Here is a 21419-nt window from a genome sequence, read left to right on the forward strand (position 1 = left end):
ACATCTGCCACCTCTATTTAGATGCCCACGGGCTGCTTCTGCATCGACGGGCGTGTGTTGAGACTGATGTCGCTCGAATTGTCGTCAAATTGGCGGCTCTGCGAGCGGCGCTTGGCGCGGTTATAGCTACTCCTGTTGAAGAAGAGGCACCCGCCGAACTTGAGCGCGAGCGCCAATAGGCCGACGACGGCGAGAGTAACGCACGCGCCGATCCATCCCGCGGCAAGCGGGCTTACTTTCTGCTTACTCACGCTTCCGCTGCCACTTCCGCTTTCACCCTGCTCAACGTGGATATACGATGTGTTCCGGCACTGGATGTTCCACTCGCGATCGGCGTGGTCGGAAGTCAACGCGATGTCCGCGCAGTTGTACATCTCCGAGCCGGTAACGTCGTCGTGGTACGCAAGCTGGACGGTAATCTCGTCGCTGCGCGTGAGTCCTAGGGCCGCGAAGTCGACAGGGTCGTCGAGGCAGATCTGGCCGGCCGTCGCCTTGGCGATGCGCCCGAAGAGGACGGAGTCGCTCATGTCCCCGGACTTGGAGAACGAGAGCCGGACGTCCGAAATGTCGTTCGCAACCGTTAGGAGGAAGTCGGCGCGCATTCCCCAGTATGTGTGGTTGTTTGTGGGCGCAAAGCCGCCGCATGGACCCACGGACGCCTGCTCATAGTTCCAGCCTCGGGGCGGGGGCACCTTCTGTCAGGTCTGAGGAGGGTTATGACTTACGACAAAGCCTGCGATGGGGCTCGTGGCGGCGTTCTGCCGAGCCACGGGGTTTGCGGCGACGCTGAGTGCGAGAAAAAGAGGGGCGAGCATTGTGTGTGGATTTGCGAGACACCTACGAGAGGAGTTTTATGACAGATGGAGCGAAGGCTCTGTAACAACTGGTCGGGTCATGGCGGCGCGTCGTTCGGCCGCTCCACCAAAGGCGTCTGTAACCTCGCGCACCAAGTGCCTTCGCCGTCCTTCTCGGCCGCAGCAAACGCCATTGATAGTAGAGACGCCGAGCAAGCTTGACATGAGATTGGCTCACGAACATTACCCCCCGTCGGCCGTGCCCTGGCTAGCCGCCGCTGTCTTTGCAGCCATGCGGTCGGTGTCTTGCATGTCTTGGCAGCTCCATCTGCCCGTCCCCGAGCACACTTGATTGGCGCCCTCGGAGCACGCTGCCCGCTGCGCCGCGGAGAGCACGCCGGCCGATGCTCGAGCCGACGCAGGCGAGTCATCCGAGACATTAGGTTATCTGATAACTTGTGCCCACGTGCCTGATGCCAAGCATCGGCCCCGACGCTAGTCTATTACAGGCACACAAGTCTGGGCATGTGCCAGTGCCGGCAGTGCTCGTGCATCGAATAATGCGCCGTTTCAGCCGGCTCCATAACGCACGCCAAGACCATGATGTCCGGAACGAATGCCATATCGGCCGATATGACGAGGTGGAAGCGGTGTTGTGGCGGACTCCTCCAAGACAGACCACACGATCTACGTGACAAGCTCAATATTGGCCGCCGACTGGGACAGTTTAAATGGGCTTTGGCAGCTCAAGCATCCCCAAACAACAATGAAGCTCCTCGTTCCAGCCCTCCTCCTTGCCGCTGCCGTCTCCGCGTACGTTCCCCCCCGACCGGCCCCGCTGACTCCAGCCAAGAGCCCGAGACGTACACGTCGTGCCACCTGACGTGTGCGGCGGCCAACGCCACGTCCGTGTGCCAGAACGCCAACTGGAACGACACTAGCTGCCTCTGCAATGGCGACTTCCAACAGAGCGTCAAGGTGTGCCTGTACCGCTCCGGGTGCAACACGGATGTGCCCAGTTGGTTTGAGAAGGCGCGGCGTGCTTGTGAGAGCGCGGGAGTCGCGATCGCCTCGGCCACTGGCAACTACTCCCGCCCCGGCGCGACCGGCAGCCGTGGTGGTGGCGGCGGCGGCGGTGGAGCCAGTGCCGCGTCAAGCTCGGCCGCCGCTGCGCCAGCGTCCACTACGGCGTCGTCGGCTTCACGTGTTGTGGCGGCTTCCGCGGGCACCCTGGTTCTCGGTGCTGCCGTTGCTATGCTCCTTTAGAAATCTGTCCAAAAGACATTGTAGTTAAATGAAGCTTGCATTGTGAGCCAATTTGCGTCAATTGTGATATAGATGGTGCATACTATCCGGGCTGAGATACCACGACGAAGGAAACCGTTCTGATGAAAACCTCGCTGAAGCGCGAATTTGGTACAGTGATGCAATGCAATGCGGTCTATGCTAAGTCTATGTTTATGCGACCCGTCTCTATGGGGCAAGAGAGCGTCAGTTGTGGCTCATATGAGTGACCCGGCGTTGTTGGCACACGTCCACGGTCCGTTCTCCATAGTCGTGTTGATGAGATCCAGCACGGCCGAGTATGTCCCACCCACGCAGAAGAGGGCGGCGACGAGCAGGAGGAAACAGTTGAGCGCGGCTTGTGCAGCCTTGGCAGGCGAGAGCGGGCCGGGGCGCCACCCGTTCCACTCCCAGTTGTCGCAGAACCACATGCACAGCTCGGGGATGATGGCAACCAGGGGGCACATAAGGGCGCCGATGAAGCCGATGAGCGAGCCAAAGATGGGGATGGCCGAAGCGATAATGTATGCAACGATGACGGACGTCGCGGTGCAACCGAGCCAGGTGAGCCAGTGGGTCCAGGAGTTGCTAGCGAGGTGATGGGAGCCGCGGAGGAGACGGACGAAGAGATGCTTGGCCGAAATGTGGTTGAAAATAGTGAGGGAGGCGAGAAGGCCGGGGAATGCGATGCCGTAGCAGATGCGCTTCATGAGGAGGCCGGCGCTGCCGAGTGCGGGGCTCGCAACCCACTGTCCGCAGAAGTGGTACACGACGCTCCCGATGACGATGTAGAAAACCGTCAAGAAGGTGAGCGAGTACCCCATGGCACGCGTGTACTGAGCGGGGTTGCGCATTTCGCTCAGCACGCCAAAGTACATGGGCGTAGCCGAGGACGAGAAGAGGATGATGTTGATGGCGCCCATGGCCTGTGCAAACGTCGGGTGCGCAACAACCATAAAACCCTTGTCCCAAGGGCCAGTGGGGGGCGCCTCCGCCGGGCGGTCCTGCACGCCGACGGCGACGGTAAGAGTGATCACCGATGCAACGATCGACGCGATGCCGGCCCAGCCGACCCAGGAGACCTTGGATAGGGTGCGGATAGACGAGAACAGGAAGCCCATGACGGCGGACACAACGACGAAGACGGCCGTACATGCGCCGTGCAGCGACATGGCGTTGAGCGAGGTCGAGACGCCGACGATGGCGGATGCCGTGCAGAATACCATGACTAGCGTCAGCGATGCTGGAGTACGACTCACAGATGGAAAAGATGACGTAGAGTAGCTCGCGGCCGACAGCACCGCCGAAGACATAGCCAGCGTCCGCGAGCCCGTAGACCTCGGGATGCCGGATCTTGAAGGGACCCAAGAAGGAGGCGCAGTATGCCAGCAAGATCTCGATGCCGACAATGAGGAGGATTCCGGGAACGATGCCCATGATGGAGAAGACAGTGGGGATCGCAAGTACGCCCAGCCCGAAGTTGGCCTTGGTCATGAGGACGAACGCGCCGCCAGCGCCGACGCCGCGGAAGTTGGGCCCGTGCGCTTCGACGTCGATCTCGCCAAACACGGCGTCATGGATGGCGCCGTCTTCCGGCCTCTTTTCTGGGGCATCTTTCTCCTTCTTTCCGGGGTTGCGTGTGATGGCAAACGGTCTGTGCAGCCACGACATGATGAGTGTGTTTCCAAGCTGCCCGTTTCTGGTGTTATTCTATGCTCGTCGCCGTCGTCTGTGCCCCCTGACACATCTACGAAATCACACCATCGAACGCGCAGGTCCCGACCGAGACCGAGATCCAGCGAGCGAGCGAGCAGGTTTGTCAGAACTCCGCCGGCTATCCTAACACGTGAGTGGGAATGCCCTGACATGCGTGCATGTGGGCCAGAGCCCCTTTCTCCATTCCAGCGCCAACATCAAAGCCGACGTGGGTCGCGGCCGTGGGCGAAAATGATGAAATCAGCAGCCCGCGCCTGCCCCACTTTCGGCAGGCACGGCAGATCTGCGCCACGCGCTTATGGCTGCTGACGTGAGGGCTCATACGGTGGAATGGAGCAGCTGTGCCTTGCAACTGGACGTTGCGTCGCGCTGGTGATAATGGCATTGACACTTCACAGAGGTCCGCGACACAAGAACGAAGTGCGTTTATTGCACATGTACATAACATGGAACAGCCCTCGCCAGCGAGAGTGGGCCACCTACTAATCCCTCGGGCGCGAGCATTCGGCTCGGTCGTCGTAGCTGCACCCGACATGGTGCGCCTCGCCCCCCTCGAGGAGGAGGTCGAGGTGCGAGAACTGCCAATCTCCATTCTGGCGCTGCCACGGGCAGTTGGAGCTAGAGACGATGGTGCGCTGCGCAATGTCGGCCCATCCCACGCGCACCTGGTGCCACAGACGCACCGTCTGACTCCCAGCAGCCTGGCACCGCCCCTCGCCGCCCGTCGACGAACTCTTCTCCCAACGGTAACCGAAGTTCTTGCCGCCGTCGTTGTTGATCGCCTCTCGCACCGCGTCCCACCCGTCGTCACGCCAATCTCCTGACACCCGCCACGTCCCCGTCCACTGCCACGGGAAGGCGAGGTCGCATGGCCCGCCCTGGCACGTCTGGCAGTCGGCGATGGGCGCCCACGCGCTCCACCACAGGCCGGTGCGGTCCACGTTGGATTGCAGCTGCCGGCGGGTGATGCAGTCGCGGCGCGCCTCAATTGTGCTGTTCCCCTTGCTGTCCTTGTTGTCTTTGGCGCCCTTGCTGTCGGTCGTGCCGGGCAAGCGTTCCTCGGCCTCCAACATGATCGCGCCGCCGTCGTACTGGTAGATATCGCCAGGCTTTGCGGACTCAATCCACTTGGTGTAGCCTGGCGAATCGAGGACTGCATCGGCCGCGAAGCGGTTCAAAACGGCTGGTGCGGCGACCGCAGTGGTGATGAGCGCAAGGAGGGCTGGGGTGAGTGCTGCCGAGAAGAAACTTACAAAGCGCGATCATGATGAGAGGAGATATGGAATGGCCCGGTATGTCGGACACACGCTGCTTATAACCTTCGCGGTCTCGACGCGCCGATGCGCACCGCGATCATGTCAACAACACCACTCGCGTCGGATGAACATCAGTAGTCATCGGAGGCACGCGTCTCGCGAACCAGATACTTCGGCCCAGTGGCGAAGTGGAGCTGGACCTGGCCGCGCAACAAACAAAACTCGTACGCAGCTTGCATGCAACGTCGGGCCGAGTGATGAGGCAATGAAGAGTATAATCAGTAGATCTAACGGCATGGGTGGTGGTGGGGTGGTTGTTGGTGAAGGGCGAAGGCGCGTTTCGTGACTGAGGTGACAGGGGGATGACTATAAGAGGGGGCGAGGTGATAAGGGATAATCAGTGCCTTGTAAAGCGTTGAGAGGGGCTGCAGGAGGCAGGTGTTGTCCACTTGTCACGCAAGTTCCCAAGGAGAGCAGACCGGTAGCGTGCTGACAGGCGCATGCCGTCATTAAAGCAGGAGGGACGCTTAGCAACTCTCCCAGATCTGCGGTTTGATTCCCAAGCTGAGCTTTCGGGAGAGTCAGTAATAAGTCTGGACAACCTGATCTCGACCCTCGCGAGGCACAACCACGTTCCTCGAGGAGGCGTGACACGAGACGCGCTCACCGCTCAATTTACTACACTGTATCGGGTGTGTCCAGAAGCGCTCGCAATACTTGGGTCTGGCTCGTTGCCAACCGCGCGGACCATGTGGGACAGATGACCTGCTACTCGGCACGCGTCGCGGCGGCCAACGTAGGCAGTCTGCACGCGTTCATGCACTGCTCGTGCTCGGGTGCTGATGGGGATCTGGCGATGTTCACCGCACTCGTTCGGCTCGCCACATCGCCTTCGGAGCACGCCGGTGGGCACGGATATATTCCTCTCGCCACCCCTGCTACGAGACGCCATCCCGCGACCAGCAAGATTCTGACCCGTGATAGCAATGCTGTGCACTCCGCAGCGCCGCTGCCCGCCGGGCATCTAGTTATTTCAAGCCTGTGCCATGAGATCATTACCCTCGAGGGAGGCTCTCGCCACCTAGCAGAGCACATGTGCCTGCACCCCGCGGGTCCGAGATTTGCCCGAGATATGGATCTCGCCTCGGCGATCCTCCAAGTGGTTACGAGGCAGTGGTCGCACGGCAGTGGTGGAGTGGGCAAGGCCCACCACAGCTTAATAGATGCAGCATAGAAGGAATGGAGTGTTGCGCGTGCGCAGCAGTCGTTCGATAGCATATAGAAGCCCGAGAAGCAAGACGTGCTCTCCGCCACAGGATATAATGAACGTCGTTCTCACCGTCCTCGCCATTAACCCCTACCTGCCCTCCTCAACAACCATGCGCCGCGCTGCCCTCCTTCTTCTGCTTCTGCATGCTGCGAGCGCGCAGTACGGGTACGGGCCGTACGACGCGCCTGCAACCACTGCAGCGTCCCCGAAGCCTACGGCGGCGGCTGCTGCCGCCGGAGACGACGACGCGAGCTACGGCATCAAGATCTCGCCGCGGTCCGCGGTCGTCGCGCATGCCGTCTGCGGCGCCCTCGCCACCATGCTGCTTCTTCCCGTGGGCGTTATGGCCGCGCGAGCCCCCCGCGCCTTCACCGGCAAGCGCTGGTGGTTCCCGCTGCACGCGGGCGTTCAGGCGCTCGCCGCCACGTTTGTGCTCGCCGCCTTCGGGATTGCGTGGGCGCGCTTCACGCTGCACCCTGTCAACACGCCGCACCGCGTAAGCTCGGTAGTGTCAGCGCTAACGCCAGAAAGCGGCCGTCGCGTTCTTCGCTCTTGTGTTCGCCCAAGCCCTCCTAGGGCTGTGTGTGCACCTGTTCCGCAAACGCGGCCGCCGTGGGCCTGGCAACTACGCCCACTGGGGCCTGGGGCTCGCCGTCGTCGCCGTCGGATGGACTGTGGCGTGGCTTGGCCTTACCACCGAGTGGCAGTATCGCGGGCACGGCAAGCCCGCGTTCGGATGGAGGGTCGGCTGGGGCGTCGTTATGGGTCTTTGGATCCTGTTGTACGCCGCTGGCCTCGCACTGCTTCCGCGTCAGCTAAGGCGTGAGCGTGCCGCGGCGGCTGAGGAGCGCGACGCAGATGTCGCACCCCTCCAGTCCCCGAATAAGATCAGCTAAGTCAGTCGTCCGCGCACGCAAGGCCATGATTGTATCCAGATGTATCCAATATCGTGTTCTCAGTCATGTTACAGCTTGGCGAACGGCTTCTTCCGCTCCGGGAGCAGGAGGATATTCGGATTGTGCTTGCGTCCTGCGGGCCGCATGGTGGTGTGCATGCCACCCGCAACGCGTCGGCCGGTGGTGGCATCCGAAATCTGCGTCAGCTCGCCCACGAAACAACGTACAAGACAACGACAGGTGCTAATACTGGCGCCCATGCGCTCGATGACGGTCTCGACGCGCAGCCGTGTCCCGCTGCTGTCAGCGCGTAAGTGTACGCCACGTACATCATAGCCGGCGCATAGTAGTTCATCTCGATGTTGATGCTGGGCCCCCACGGGTTCCATGTATCCGTTGCGAGGCGGTTGATCGACGTGTTTGTGAACATGTCGACGATCCATGCAGCGGCCGCACCGTGCAGGCCCCCCATGCCGTTCACCCACTCGGGCTTGACGGTGACCTCGTACACCGCGGTCCAACCCTCGGCGTCGCGCCCGCCCTTGGCGTTGATGGGCGGGAGCGGCTCGGCTTCGATCGCGCGGCACGACGACGCGAACGTGTCGCCAGCGAACGGCATGCGGCGCAGCCAGCGCGCAAGTAGCACCGTGTCCTCCTCCACTGCCGGCACCATGGTGCGCGTGCGGCTGTCCGTCGCCGTGTCCTGCTGTTGCCGCTGCTCAGTTTCAGTTGCCATTGTGGGTGATGAGGTGGAGACAAGAACCGCCGCGGCAGCGAACTTTGGGCCGTGCGGAGATTGGAGTAACCGGTTACCGAGGTTGTAACCCGGCGACGCACCGGCAATCGCCGCCACTCTCGTCAGCGAGGGCTCGATATTTCTGACCTCCGAGAATGTCCCGCCGAACGCCGCGAGTCACGCACGCGACGAGCACGAGAGCGAGGCGTGCTTTTGAGGCATGCCAACCAATCTATCACACGATGTGTGGCAGTGCAGTTCCAGGACCTCGAGATAGAACTGCTTCGTCGGGCCTCAAACGCCCATCTCAAAATCTTGTCATGCAAATATCAACTACAATCACAGCCGTGCGCTGTCCTGTTTCTCATTCTTTGCGCCCATTGCGACCTTGCCAAAGAAGTCCATGCCGCCGCGCGTCACGGTTGCGGACGCGCTGGAAGCCTGGCCGAGAGCCGCGCGCGCCGCAATGCCCTGCATAATGATCGCAAGGCGGAAGAGCATCCACGACCGCACCCACGGCATGTTGGGGATGGGGTATTGCCACTGCGCCCCGGTCCGCCCGTGGGCTGTGTATCCCGCGTTGATGCCCTTGACCCACCACGCCTCGAGGTCCTCCCGGGTAGGGATGCCCGTCTCGCTGGACGGCAACCCGCCGAGGCCGAGCTGTTGACTGCCGCTCTTGCTGATCGTGGCCTTCTCCTCCTCGCTCAGCGGGGGGTAGTTGAACGGAATGGTCATATTGCCCAGGTCGGCGAGAGGCGAACCGACTGTGCAGAGCTCCCAGTCGAGGATGCCGATAACCCGCGGCTCGGTAGGGTGGAATATCATGTTGTCGAGCTTGTAGTCGCCGTGCACAATGCTGGGACCGTGTGCGGCGTCCGCCGCGGCCACCCGCCCGGCCCCGCTCTCGTAGTACGGCACGAGCTCGCCCGAGCCCCAGATGTCGCCCAGCACGCCCCCGGGATACTCTGGCACGGGCGCAGCGCCCTGGGACGCGCTCACCTTGAGCATGCTCTTGACCTGGCGCGGGAAGTAGGGCTTTGCATTGATGTCGGGTGCGAAGGAGGCCGGCATCTCAAGCTGCTCCACCGGCACGGCGTGCAGGAGCGTGAGGGCATGTACGCACCCCTGCCAGATGGCGTCGCGCTCGGCGCGCGGCAGCGATGGCAGCGTCACGTCCGTGAAGATGCGGCCCTTGAGGTACTCCATGACGTAGAAGGGGGCGCCGGCGATGTCGCGGTCTTCGCACAGGCAGTACACCTCGGGCACAGGGACGCGGAGCGCAGCCTTGCTCGCGGGCAGCTTGGCGTTCCAGGTGCCGATCCGCTCGAGGATGAGGTACTCTCGGTCAACGCGATGCGCTGTCGAGCTCAGGAGCTTGCCCGACGGCGCGCGGCGGAGCACATAGCTCTTAGAGGGCGTCTCGAGGAGGTAGGTGGGGTTGCTCTGCCCGAACTGGCGTTAGCGCGTCCCACATCCTCGCGCACCCCGAACTGCTTGATGTCCAGCGGGCCCTTGAAGCCCTTGACATTCGCCTCGAGGTAGGGAACGAGCTTGGACTTGTCAAGCGGCGCGCGGACCTCGCCGTACGCCGTGCCGTCGCGTACTGGTAGTGCCATGATGAGATGAGCAGTGGAAGGTGTGTCGTGAGCTGTGAGCAGAGTGTAGCGTTCGCAGAGTTGGTGTGAAGGAGGTGGGCACCTAAGTAATGAAGGCCCGGCTCGTGTGCGCCAAGTTGCCGGATGACGGCCCGGATCGGCCACAGCCGAATTCATGTCTCAATACGATAATTATGGCAATCCCACACGTGTAAGCATAATACTGAGCGTCCGGAAGGCCCTACCGCACTATCCTCCGAGGGAGAAGTCTGGCGGCTCTGAACAGTCTAATGATCTAATGAGAATAGGATCGGTGAGAGCCTGCACCCACAGTGGTAAGTTCGCGCTTCTCTCGTCTGCACTCGGACTGTGCGATGGCAGTCGTGGGAGAGGAGGTGCCTCGCTTTAGCTCAGACGCGCCCCGTCTTCATAGCTCACAGATCGGACGGGAGCGTCTTTATGGCTTACAGAGGTCAACAACTGCAATATGTACAGCCGCACTTCCCCTTCACTGACTCGCCGAGTGGCTGCCGCGCTACCATATTGTGTCGGACTCATCCGATGAGGAGAGCCAGGCCTCCGTGGGGCCCTCGTCGTGGTTGGTTCAACCTCAACAGTAATGTACTAGTTCACGAAATAACGGAGACACTGACGGGTACGATCGTGACCAGCTCGAGGCTTAAGCCGAGTGCCTAGTGAACAACCAAGTGGCCCGCTTCCAAAGCTGACATCCACCCCTTGAGTGTATCGTTCCCATCTCTGTTCAAACCAAGTTCCCGAGCAGTCACGCCTCAAGCACACACATTGAATCAGAAACCTGAGCTCTGCAAGCTGTCTCAGCGAGGATCTCCACGACACACAACGAGCAGAAGAGCGGAAGGCGACGGCTGTCGGCAGGGACATGCTTGACCTCCGCTTCCCGCCGAGAGGTGAAGCGACAGATGTGAGGCGATGATCGTCCGTCACCACGTCGCCACATGGCCATCGGCGTCACTGGGCATCGATTGTCACAACATACCACCGGGTACGTCATTCACGCTGATTCTCCTCGCTCGGCTACTGTCCCCGATTGTATCCAAGTATACTCTGTCATATACATGTCCTCCCTCGACTTTGAAGACGTGCCCCATTGTAATTGTTTCGTGTGTCTACCCATTCACCAATAGGACGGCGGCCCAGATTGCCCCGCGGACTAGAGTCCCTAACCCGGGGCCTCATCTAGGCGTAACAGGAGTTGTACAACAATTGCATTACCTGTGTGTGTGTGGCAAGCACTGTGGATGATATGTGAAGTCGTGAGCATTGCCTGCCGCTGGTCCCGGTCGAAAGCTAACCGTGGTCAGCGCAGGGCTCGCGTCAGGCTCTCCCATGGGCAGCAGCAGAAATTACGGGCTGACAATATGCGTGTCTGCCCCACTCTCCATTTTTCACTGCACCGAGTCTGACGCGAGAAGGCGGCCTTTCAAGCAGCGTCATCCACGCAGGGAAGGGCGCAACGTTGCAGCGGTTCGGTGAGGAGTCCCACGTACAGAGGACTTGCTCGTCGACTTGTGGCACAACATCCACGGAGTAGCGATTTCGCCCAAAGTCACTGCCGTGAGCGGGAGCATGCACCCGGCCTATTAGAGTCACGTGAGCCAGGGTCAAGCGGGCTTGACCAGGGCGTGTTTGGTTCCGCCCGCCGATCGGCTCGGTAGCCGCTTGAACCTGCTAATCTTCATGACCGGCATGGACATGTGTCAAGCTCATCCATCTCATAATTGCTCATCATTTCTTTCTCCCTCTCCTGCTCTCTTGACGTCTTCGTGTCCTTCTTCACGCTCGTATACGGCGCTCCATTGCTTTTCGAATCATAAATCGGCGTATCCTTCACCATTTCTTCCAAACTGCGGACTGCGCACTCCGTCTCAATGTCCGCGGCGAGCTCGCCCGCGAAGCCGTCTCCGGACCACAAGCCCATCAAGAAGAGGAAGCGTCCCACCCTCTCTTGTCTGCCATGGTGCGGTCCGCGCTGTGCCAAGCTGACACTAGCAAACACCGCAAGACCAAGTGCGACAAGGCGCAGCCATGCTCGACCTGCGTGCTGCGCAAGGAGGCCGAGGCGTGCCATTACGACGACGGCTCGACGCCGCCGCCGACACAGACTTTCGTCACGCAGGACGAGTTTCAGGCGCTCAAGGCGCGCGTGGATGAGATGGCGCGCATGGGCTTCTGCCGCGGCCCGCACTCGAACGGGGTGTCGCCGCACAGCGAGCTCGCGCGGCCCCGCTTCTCCGATGTGCGCGCGTACGATAAGGTGTCGAACACGCGCGCCGAGGAGCTCGAAGTCGCCGTCTCAAATCTCGAGGATCTTGTTGATCCCTACGAGATCCACGGCACACCGCAGATGGTCACCCCGGCGTCGGTGCCGCAGGACGCCGCGACTTACCGCCGTCCCGTGCGGGTTGGGCAGGTTCCACACTCACGGCGCACCAAGTGGCCGGACATCACGGCGTGTGCCGTGCCCATTGAACAGCGCAGTGCCCGCTGGGTGCGCGACATGGACGAGATCGTCAAGGCCATCCCTGGCCATCACGTGCTCATGCTCAATGTGGACCACTACTTCAAGGAACTAAAGCAGAGCCGTGAGTGCGACCTGCTGCCCAGTGCTGACGTGTAGGGACGTTCATCCATGAGGGGGTCTTCCGCCGCGAGGTGGAGCAGTTTGAAGCGCTGCGTGCGTCAAACATGTGGCGAGGTATCGACCCGGCGTGGCTCGCCCTGCTGTGCTCTATGATATGGTGAGATCTACTACATTCCGTGACTGAATTGCAGGACCGCATCTCATTCACTAGCCTTGGCCCGCACTTTGCTTCCGGGCATACGTGTGGACGCCCCGGCGCTCATCCAGCTCTCCTCATCCATGTTTGAGGCGCTCGAGACAAGTCTGGCATGCGCGTCGTGGATGTACCTCCCGCAGATGAGGGTGCTAGCGGCGCTCATCGTCGGAATGCCGGCGGGGTGAGTGGAGAGTAGCTGCGTGCTAATGCCAGCGGCATCGGGTGCCACCCTGCGTTCATCCCGGGATATTGCAAGCTGACGAGCGCATGGATGTGGATGGACGTCGCGGCGGGGTAAGAGCTGGCGGGGACCTCTGCTGACGGCAGCATCGCAAAGGCATTACAACTCGATCGTCTGGGCCCAGACTCCAAGCCGGCCGTGCTCCCCGACGATCCGATGCTCCCGCCGGGTCATAACGATCTCGCGCGGCAAATCGCCCTGCGCATCTTCCAGGCGACGCTGTACGCCGACGCGTTCAGCAGCTGTGGCTTCTCCGACATGCAGACGATCCCGCCGACCGTGTTCCCGATAGGTGAGGCGGCGGAGGGCGCGCTGACGCTGTCAGGCAGCTACGACAATACGATGCCGTCAAACTACTTTGAGAACGACCTGACGCTGCCCGAGCGGCTAACGCCGGCGCCGCTCAGCGTCAAGTGAGCTTGCGGCGAGGCCGCGCTGACGCTAGAACCGAGATCATTTGGACCTTATTCCAGGTCAGGATGGCGGACCACTCGCGCAAGATTACTGCGGCGTTGCGACACGCTTCCACGCTGGCTTACGAAACTGCGCTGGAGTACGACCGCGACATCCAGAAAGACATGCAGGAGCTCATGGAACTGCGGCTAAACGGAAACCTGAACGAGGAGGAGATGCTGGCGTGGTGCATCACGCAGAGGTGAGCTGAGGCGAACGGCGCAGCTGACCGCAGTTCGTACAATCAGCGTGTGCTGCGATTGCACCGCCCTTTCTTCATCTTGAGCTTCAAGGACGAGCGCTACCACTACTCCCAGGCGACGGTTGTGAACGCCGCACGAACTATGCTGTCCAATTTCCGGGGTCAGGTTCGGAAAAACCCATCGCGGAGTGAGTGGCCGTGCGGCAGATCTGACCCCAGTCGCGCTGCGGCACAACAAATTCCTGATCGTGCACCAGCTGTCGGCGATTCTTGTTGTCTTCATCCAGTGCAAACTTGACCCGTCGTCGAAAGCACACCTGCAACCAGAGATTGTGCAGGCGTATGCGGCACTACAGGAGCTCGGCGCGGGCAAAGGCGACATGTACGGTATGGTGGGGGACAAGGTGCTACACTCGGTGGAGGCTATGATCGACGTGCGTATCTGTGCTGTGTATGGTGTGCTTGGTCACTGACGGCAGTCGCTGCGCCTTTCCGAGGCCGTGGACTCGGACGACCTCGATAGGGTGCTACAAGAAGTGGCGGACAAAGCGGCGCTCAACGACGCGGCGGTGAGCCCGCGCGCGAAAGTCGCACGGCAGGGCGCGGTCCCGAATCCGCAGTTCCTTCCAGGCGTGTCGTGTGTCGACAACGTCCCGCTGCAGCTGGACCAGTGGACGGTTGCGCAGCTGATGCCGGAACAGGCGCAGCTGGACACGGAGTATGCCTTTGAGTGCGTCCGCCGTTGACTACGCTGACCGCAGGAGCTGGGAGGCGATCATGCTCGGCATGGGTATGGTGTAGCATAGAGTGCTTAGTGGCAGGCGCGGCCCCACTTTTTGAGGCGGATGTAGTTGTATGGAAGCGGGGCGACGAAGCCGGCGGCCATGCTGAGGGCCGTGATTCCCCAGAACGCGGGGGACGCGAGCGACGTCCCCGCGTCCGTTAGGGCGAGCGTTACTGCGTTCTCGGTCCCCTCCATCGCGAGCATCGAGACAAGGCTCATGCCCGTGGCGGTGCGCGCTGCCGCGACCCACGGCAGGCGGTCGCGCCCGAAGCGCAGCATAGTGGTTTCGAGGAGGACAGAGGACGCGATGCCCGCGGACACTGTGTTAGCCTTATCGTGCGGGTGCGCACTGGAGATCGCCATTGTCGCGCCCATCGCCATGTGCGGGTGGTAGGCGAGGAGGTAGGCCATGCTCCCCAAGTCCCCGATGCTGCAGCCCACGAGGCAGCGGAGCGTGTTGACGCCCGCGCGCCGCCAGGTGTGCGAGCAGCGCCAAAAGGCTGGGTCGAGGAGGCCTGGATCGGGCCCGGGGCGCCGGCCGGCGGCCGATGCGCTGGCGAGGCCCCGGAGCGCGGGGCCAAGTCGGGTGGCTCGGAGCGCGTGCAGACGCATACTTTGCAGGCTGTGCGAGCTGTGAGAGCGGTGGAGGAGCTGTGCGGGGGAAGCAAGCTGCGGTAGCGGATCCGTGTGTCAGTTCTTTTATGGCGCGGGGTCGTGCATGGAGCATCATGTGCATTGTGGATGCAAAGTATGGCCGAGCTATGTTGGAGACGAAAGAGTGGCGAAATGCACGCACCGCGAATTTCGCTCACCGAGGGACGGTGCGGGGTATTCGCGGTGGACGGATGCTAGGCCCACTTAAGCATGGCCGCGGCGACGAGCGCTCGTGCCCCCCGAGCGCGCAGAGGCGCGACCGGCCTTGGCACGCTTGGCTTAGTTTTACCTGCTCGCTCGCTCGCTCGCCGCTGACAACACCACCAGCGCCACCCGTTCTGTCCAGGAGGTCAACACGTGCTAGGCACGATACCGGATCCGCGGCCGGAGTCAAAATTCTCTTGATCTCCACAATCTTCATGCTTCTCCGTCAGATCTCTCCGCTCGCTATCTGTGTCGCTTCCGTGCACGGTGCAAGGCGATGTTGAGACATGGATGCGATGCATGTTGCAAGTATGTCTGGCTGCGCACAGGTAGAGACTGGGAGAGGGGAGGCATGCGAGGTTTCACTACCAGGCTTGGGAGCATGCGCTGTAGTGCTCGCTCGCGCGTGTCCTCGTGCTCGTCATCGCGCTTGCGCTCTCGTGACTCCTCGGCCGGCAAGTCCGCTTGGTCAGGCTTCGTGCGCGCATACTTGCACGCTGGGGACACGGCAGCCTCGGCCTCCGCGCCCGAGCCGACCCGAATGACTCGTGCTCATGCCCGTGTCCGTGCCGTGCCCTGCGCCCGCGAAGCCGCTGGGCTGCTGACTGATGGCTGGGACAGAGGACAGAGAGCATTTGGCTCGAGGCTCTGGGCCGTGGACGTGGACGGAATGGAGGAATCACAGGGACGGGATACATCACCCCCCGCCACTGGGCCGGAAAATGACGTAGCTCGGCCGCAGAACAAAAGTTGGTGGCGAAGAATGCCTATCTCGCAGCTGTGGCTGGTGGCTGACTGCTGGCGGCCACGGCGGCCGACACGTCCAGAAGGATATTTACATGCGAGACGATGGCGACGGAGGCCCCCCATTCTCATTTCAAGTTTACAAACACGTCCTCTGTTGTGACCGCTGCCACTGGCTGTTTCCTCACCACCTCTCCCCTCCCTCCTCACCGACCAGCTCTCTCCCCTCCACCTCTGCGCGCTCCTCCTTCCTCACCATGGCCACCTTTGCCTCGTTGCCACTGCGCGGCGCCTTGCCACCAGATCTCGGTGTTCAGAACCACACCTCTCCCGCCGCCGCCACCGCAACCCCCTCCTTCAAACCCACTTTCGCCTCCCTCCCCCTCTCGGTCCAAACATGGGCGGTGCAAATGGTCGTCTTCCACGCCGTCGGCCTCCTCTTTGAACTGATGGACCGCCTCCACCTCTTCCCCTCCACAAAAGTCCGCCGCACCCGCAAAAGCCAATATACACACCTCCTCCCGACCGTGCTGCGCAACCAGATCCTCCTCCTCCTTCCGAGCATGTATGCGTGCGAGCTCGCCGGGCTAGCCTTCGTCGGCGGCAGCCTGCACCCGCTGCGCTTCCTCGCCAACCTGCCTCTCATGGCGCTCGGGCACGAGATCGTGCAGTACTGCGGGCACCGGTACCTCCTGCACGCGCCGTCGGTGTGGCTGATGCAGCTGCTCCGCCACTCGGTGCACCACAGCACGCGCGCGTCCTCGGCCATCTCGGCATGCTACATGTCCGCAGTGGACTTTTTCATCGAGATCGTGTGTCCCTACCTCCTGCCCTTGGCCGCAGTGGGCGGCGGTGGCGGCGGCGCCGCGTTCCACTTCCTGGTCGCGGGCGCGGGCGCCGTCGGCGGACTGTACGAGCACTCGGGGTACGACTTTGCCACGCTCTTCCGCCCGGCGTTTGAGAATGTCGGCGAGAAGCCGCTCTCGCCGGCGGAGAAGGAGGCCGCGTACAAGCAGATCGAGGAGGAGGAGCGCGGGCCGATCCGCAAGTTCGTCACGGCGTGGCTCGCCGACTTCCTCGACAACCGTGCGCATCTCGAGCACCATACCCGCGGATACGTCAGTTTCTCGGACGGCTTCGGATCGCCAGGTATCCTCGACACGCTACTCCGCACGAGGTGGGACCTGAGCGAGCGGCGCCGCGCAGACGTCGAGCGCGAGTGGGCACGCCAGCGCCAGTAGGCGGGAGATAGATAGTTAGAGTCGTATAATGCTTATGAATGGATGCATTCCGCAATCCGAGAACCAAACAATGATCGCCGCCAGCCATGTCCGTGCTCTACGCTTCATGCTCCATGCTCCACGCTCCACGCCTCATGATTCATTCAAGCTCCCACCTCACGAGTGGAGAGGAGAAGTGGAGCTCGCGATGCATGATGCAGACGTCGACGTCGACGCAGGCCGCGACGCAGGCCGCGACGCTCGGCCGCCGAGGGAGGACATGCCTGTCCGCACGCTTACGTAAACGACTCAGACATGGAAGATTCAGGCCCAGTTCAATTGGAGTTACTATGCAAGGCTTGGATTCTCGCCTAATCCTATTGGATTTCCCGGGTTGTCCAATTTGGGTGCTGCACCGCTAACAGTCGGCGGACGATAGTCGAGCGAGCATTGAATCGTTCCGCATCTGATTGGGGTGTTACCTGGAAACCTTCGATGACGATAGAGTGGTCTGGCACGGACCGCTGTGCGCTCAGGGGTTCCGCGCCGCACAAACGCCTTGGGCGGAAAACCGTAACTCCGCGCACTCCGAGGCCGAGCCGATACGGAATGTGATGCAAGGGAGGAGCGCAGCAGGTGGTCCTCAGCGCTTGCTGCGAGCTCGTTGCGCTCGCACAGCGATGCAGCGCCGAGCAGTATGGCACAACTGCCTGCTCCGAGCCAACATGCATGACATGCCCACCGCGCGCCGATCGCCACATCACATGCGTCGGACATGAGCGACCGGCTGCCGGCTACACCGGCCCGCAATGCTTCATAACCAGCGCCGTCGCTCTCTCATCCCTACGCACCACCTACGCACCATGTCCACGCAAATCTCTACTGTTGCCGTGTACGGCGCCGGCCTCATGGGCGCCGGCATCGCGCAGGTGTGCGCGCAAGCCGGCGTGCGCGTGCACCTCGTCGACGTGAGCGACGCCGCGATATCGTGAGTCGCGTGCGCATGCCGCGCTTACGCAGAAACGGGTTGGGCATCATCCGCGCGTCCGCCGCGCGCGTGGGGAAGAAGGCGGGCGAAGAGCCGCAAGCATACGTCGCGCAAGTGTTGGGGCGCATTCAGACGTACACTGATCCGTGAGTCCTCCCACCGACCGCGTCTGCGGTCCCGCGGTGTGCTCACCCAGCGCGGCTGCCGTCGCCGGCGTCGACCTCGTCATCGAGAGCATCGTGGAAGACCTCGCACTCAAGCAAGCCCTATTTGCCGCGCTGGACCGCGTCGCGGCGCCGCATACGCTCTTCGCGTCGAACACGTCGGCGCTGCTCATCGCCGAGATTGCGGCGGACGTCTCCGACGCGCGCAAAGCCTTGTTCGGCGGACTGCACTTTTCGAACCGTGCGTTCCCTCCCTCTCTATCTCCTTCCTCCCCTCCTATCCCTCCCTCTCTCGCCCGCCGTCGCGCCACGCCTCTTGCTCTCCTCCCTCCCTCGTAGCCCCTAACCCCAGCCGTCCCCGTCATGAAGTTCTGCGAGGTCATCCACACCCCCGCCACCAGCCCCGCCACGCACGCCGCGCTCCTGTCCTTCGCCCGCCGGCTGGGCAAAGACCCCGTAACGTGCCGAGACACGCCCGGCTTCATCCTCAACCGCCTGCTGCTCGCGTACAACCGCGAAGCGGTGCGCATGGTCGAGCGGGGCGACGCGACCGTCGCCGACATCGACAAGGCGATGGAGCTGGGCGCGGGATATCGTGAGTCGCACCGCGGACGCGCCGGCAGAGCTGAGACAGCCATGGGCCCGTTCAAGCTGTATGATTACGTCGGGCTCGATACGGCCGCGGCGGTGGGGAAGGGGTGGGAGCGGCGGGCCGACCAGGGGTGGATTCCGCGCGCGTTCGTCGAGCCCAAGTCGAGACTGATAGAGGATATGGTTGCGCAGGGCCGGTTGGGGCGCAAGAGCGGGCGGGGGTTTTACGATGTGAGTGGTGAGGGGGGAGGGCTGACGACAGTATGCGGACGAGAAGAAGAAGCTGCGGTGATGCGTTCGGGGAGGAGGCAGAGGACGACGGAGGAGGGAGGAGAGGGGTGTGAGGCGAAGAAACGAAGAATATCAAGGACTGGGTGGACACGATGGTGGAGGTGGAGGTGGAGGTGGACGATCGGACGAAGAAGAGAAAAGAATGAGGAAAGAGGGACGCCCGACATTACCCCGCCAGGTCGCCAGGTCGCTGTACCGCTGTGGCGTCCGGTCCGGGACGCCATATTGTTGCAATGTTGTCTACATGCATCAGAATGGATCGACAGGCCGCGGCGTTTGATTTGCCTTGCCACATCGCCACTGCCACTGGCCAACGCTGCCGGCGCTCACGATTGACGCGACGCGGCGTCTGCCGTCCCATCCATCTTCCCCCCTGACACGCCGCTCCCGCCGCACGCCGCCCCTCAACCTGACCCGCGTCCCGCTATGCTTGAAGCACCCTGCCATCCACCGGCGCCCGATAACCCCCGCTTACGTGTCATGCTCACGAGATAACCCAGCATCATCGCATCTATTGCTGCGCCCCTAAATACCCAGAATCAAGCTACAACATTACATATGCGACCCGGCCCGGATGCGGCGGCGGACCTGCGCGCGCTCCTCCTCGAATGTATTGCTCATCGGCGCGCCCAGCGTGCTCTGCACCCCCACGGCGCTCAGCACGTCCGGCGCCTCGCAGTGGTCGCCGCGCCCCTGCATCCGGTGCGCATAGTCGCACGAGTAGTCGAGACCAAAGACAAACTCGCCGCCGAGCTGCATGAAGTTTCCCGGGTTCCGGAACCGAATGCCGCCAAACTGGAAGATGCCGCGCTTTGTGTCAGATACAACCCCAAAGGAAAACTCACGACCATGCCCGTTGCCATTTGCCGCGCGAATGGGTGCTGGTGGTATGCCGGACGGTCCTTGACCATGGCCTCGGCGAAGGGGTTCGGTGTGCTCTTCGGGAGACCCAGTGCGCGGTACAACCGCGTGCCGTTGTCGACGAACACGGGGAATTTGACGTCGAATGTCGCTCTGTACTTTGCGATCACTTTCCAGCTGCCACTCGAGATGATGACTACGCGCACACCCTCGCGGATGAGCGCGGCAGGCGAGAGCTTTGCGACGGAGACGATCGCATAGTCGTGGCACAGGCCGCACCACCAGTGCCCCACAAACAGGGTGAGCACCTTTTTCACCGGCTTGCCCGCAAGAGATGCCGAGCGCCACGCGGGTCCGCCAGGAAGCATGTCGCCAAATCGCACCGTGTTGCCCCACTCGTCAAGCAGGTGACATCCTGCTGCATCGCGCACTTGCTCTGGTGTCGGAATCTCAGTCGTCCATGCGGGCGGCGCGTTGGGTTCCGCTTCCGCTTCCGACTTTGAGACAAGCTCCTTTCCATCTGTTTCAATGTCCTCCCATTCGCCAGCGTCCGCGGTGGAGGTGGAATAGTTGTGATGTTGGCTGCGAGGCCCCGGCCCGTGAACGTGCCCGTGCGCGTGCCCGTTGGCGTGACCGTGACCATGGTCGTGATCGTGATCGTGACCGTGACCATGCCCTTCGTCATACACGACAATTTCGCGATTTGACCGAGGAAGGTAACCGTCGCCATGATACACGAAACGGCCGTGTCGCCACTTGTCGTCAACGTCGTCGACGACCACTTTTTCGTCGTCTGCAAGCGTCTCCTTGAGTGAGGAGAGCGAAACGGATCGTCTGGATCCGCTAGATAAGACGTGCGGGCCATGCGGTTGATCCATGCGAGGGAAATGGATAGTGGAGGGGGTTGCGGGATTCACCGTTGACGTTGAGCGGCTCAGCTCGGGCAGGCTGGCCACCCGCGTGCTGGCCCCATACATGGGCGGCGAGGCGGGCGGAGTGGATGTGAAGGTGGAAGAGGATGTGGGTGTGGATGTGGAGGTGTGTGTAGTGGTGGTAGTTGGCGACATGACTGGGCCAGGGGAAGGTGGGGTGATCGGCGCGGCCTGAGTCTCGAGGTCGCGCTCAGACTCGTCGAACTCGGTGTCAAAGTCTTGCTCGTCGTAGTCGCCGTGGGTACCGGCGGTCGTGATGGTGATTTGTGAGGAAGACTGAAGGGCAGTACGCCATGATTCAGCTTCAGAGTTCATGTTGGGCGAAGTGGGACAGGTAAAGCCAAACGTGTTGGTACTTAATCTGCTGCTGGCTCTTGAGACAGGGCGCGTGGTGTCGTCGGTGTCGCGGGTATGGCGGGTGTCGTGGGCGTCTCGGGCGTCGTTAGCGTCGTAGGCCTCGGACGCGAGCGAGGCAGAGCCCCCCTGGGGGACATGGGCGGCTTGTCCAGAAGAACCCATGTACTGCCGTCAGCGTGACCCTTGGGATGGATGAGAGTGGGGGTTGGGTTTGGATGAGTAGTGTGTTGAGTTGAGCGGGTGGCCGGATGGCGCCGCATGCCTGGGCGGGAACGATAGACCCTCATCCGAGGCCGGAGACTCACGACAGGCATGATGTAAAGCGACGACGAGGGCGAGGGAGTGAGAGAGAGAGAGAAGAGAG

The 21419-nt window shown here is 62.0% G+C and overlaps 12 protein-coding genes across 12 annotated transcripts; 5 read left to right on the plus strand and 7 right to left on the minus strand.

Moving 5' to 3' along the window:
- Positions 1-17: 17 nt before the first annotated feature.
- On the minus strand, positions 18-815 carry COLE_07310 (uncharacterized protein; the record flags this gene model as incomplete). Its single annotated transcript, XM_018421961.2, has 2 exons — positions 18-692; positions 726-815. The coding sequence occupies 2 exons, from the start codon at positions 813-815 to the stop codon at positions 18-20; spliced, it is 765 nt and encodes a 254-aa protein (XP_018282233.1).
- A 745-nt stretch (positions 816-1560) lies between these two features.
- On the plus strand, positions 1561-2060 carry COLE_07311 (uncharacterized protein; the record flags this gene model as incomplete). Its single annotated transcript, XM_018425902.2, has 2 exons — positions 1561-1607; positions 1643-2060. 2 exons carry the CDS (start codon positions 1561-1563, stop codon positions 2058-2060), a joined length of 465 nt encoding a protein of 154 aa, XP_018282232.1.
- A 236-nt stretch (positions 2061-2296) lies between these two features.
- On the minus strand, positions 2297-3749 carry COLE_07312 (uncharacterized protein; the record flags this gene model as incomplete). The annotated part of the gene is made up of 2 exons (XM_018420111.2): positions 2297-3306; positions 3338-3749. The coding sequence occupies 2 exons, from the start codon at positions 3747-3749 to the stop codon at positions 2297-2299; spliced, it is 1422 nt and encodes a 473-aa protein (XP_018282231.2).
- A 527-nt stretch (positions 3750-4276) lies between these two features.
- On the minus strand, positions 4277-4867 carry COLE_07313 (uncharacterized protein; the record flags this gene model as incomplete). Its single annotated transcript, XM_018421960.2, has 1 exon — positions 4277-4867. One exon carries the CDS (start codon positions 4865-4867, stop codon positions 4277-4279), a length of 591 nt encoding a protein of 196 aa, XP_018282230.1.
- Positions 4868-6429: 1562 nt separating this feature from the next.
- COLE_07314 (uncharacterized protein) lies at positions 6430-7216 on the plus strand (the record flags this gene model as incomplete). The annotated part of the gene is made up of 2 exons (XM_018425108.1): positions 6430-6816; positions 6848-7216. 2 exons carry the CDS (start codon positions 6430-6432, stop codon positions 7214-7216), a joined length of 756 nt encoding a protein of 251 aa, XP_018282229.1.
- A 68-nt stretch (positions 7217-7284) lies between these two features.
- COLE_07315 (uncharacterized protein) lies at positions 7285-7889 on the minus strand (the record flags this gene model as incomplete). The annotated part of the gene is made up of 3 exons (XM_018421959.2): positions 7285-7413; positions 7444-7513; positions 7546-7889. 3 exons carry the CDS (start codon positions 7887-7889, stop codon positions 7285-7287), a joined length of 543 nt encoding a protein of 180 aa, XP_018282228.2.
- Positions 7890-8291: 402 nt separating this feature from the next.
- Positions 8292-9571, minus strand: COLE_07316 (uncharacterized protein; the record flags this gene model as incomplete). Its single annotated transcript, XM_018421126.2, has 2 exons — positions 8292-9407; positions 9440-9571. 2 exons carry the CDS (start codon positions 9569-9571, stop codon positions 8292-8294), a joined length of 1248 nt encoding a protein of 415 aa, XP_018282227.1.
- A 1889-nt stretch (positions 9572-11460) lies between these two features.
- On the plus strand, positions 11461-14066 carry COLE_07317 (uncharacterized protein; the record flags this gene model as incomplete). The annotated part of the gene is made up of 12 exons (XM_018421958.2): positions 11461-11549; positions 11582-12174; positions 12210-12330; positions 12365-12550; positions 12583-12663; positions 12697-12902; positions 12936-13023; positions 13056-13265; positions 13299-13453; positions 13485-13699; positions 13745-13995; positions 14027-14066. The coding sequence occupies 12 exons, from the start codon at positions 11461-11463 to the stop codon at positions 14064-14066; spliced, it is 2235 nt and encodes a 744-aa protein (XP_018282226.1).
- Positions 14067-14076: 10 nt separating this feature from the next.
- On the minus strand, positions 14077-14661 carry COLE_07318 (uncharacterized protein; the record flags this gene model as incomplete). The annotated part of the gene is made up of 2 exons (XM_018421957.2): positions 14077-14369; positions 14400-14661. 2 exons carry the CDS (start codon positions 14659-14661, stop codon positions 14077-14079), a joined length of 555 nt encoding a protein of 184 aa, XP_018282225.1.
- Positions 14662-15908: 1247 nt separating this feature from the next.
- COLE_07319 (uncharacterized protein) lies at positions 15909-16892 on the plus strand (the record flags this gene model as incomplete). Its single annotated transcript, XM_018421956.2, has 1 exon — positions 15909-16892. One exon carries the CDS (start codon positions 15909-15911, stop codon positions 16890-16892), a length of 984 nt encoding a protein of 327 aa, XP_018282224.1.
- Positions 16893-17734: 842 nt separating this feature from the next.
- On the plus strand, positions 17735-18906 carry COLE_07320 (uncharacterized protein; the record flags this gene model as incomplete). Its single annotated transcript, XM_018421125.2, has 6 exons — positions 17735-17859; positions 17892-18005; positions 18056-18264; positions 18376-18618; positions 18658-18845; positions 18877-18906. The coding sequence occupies 6 exons, from the start codon at positions 17735-17737 to the stop codon at positions 18904-18906; spliced, it is 909 nt and encodes a 302-aa protein (XP_018282223.1).
- Positions 18907-19457: 551 nt separating this feature from the next.
- On the minus strand, positions 19458-20644 carry COLE_07321 (uncharacterized protein; the record flags this gene model as incomplete). The annotated part of the gene is made up of 2 exons (XM_018420167.1): positions 19458-19715; positions 19754-20644. 2 exons carry the CDS (start codon positions 20642-20644, stop codon positions 19458-19460), a joined length of 1149 nt encoding a protein of 382 aa, XP_018282222.1.
- Between the last annotated feature and the right edge of the window lie 775 nt (positions 20645-21419).

Source organism: Cutaneotrichosporon oleaginosum, assembly GCF_008065305.1.
Source record: "Cutaneotrichosporon oleaginosum strain ATCC 20508 chromosome Unknown ATCC20508_contig07, whole genome shotgun sequence".
NCBI classification, from domain to species: domain Eukaryota; kingdom Fungi; phylum Basidiomycota; class Tremellomycetes; order Trichosporonales; family Trichosporonaceae; genus Cutaneotrichosporon; species Cutaneotrichosporon oleaginosum.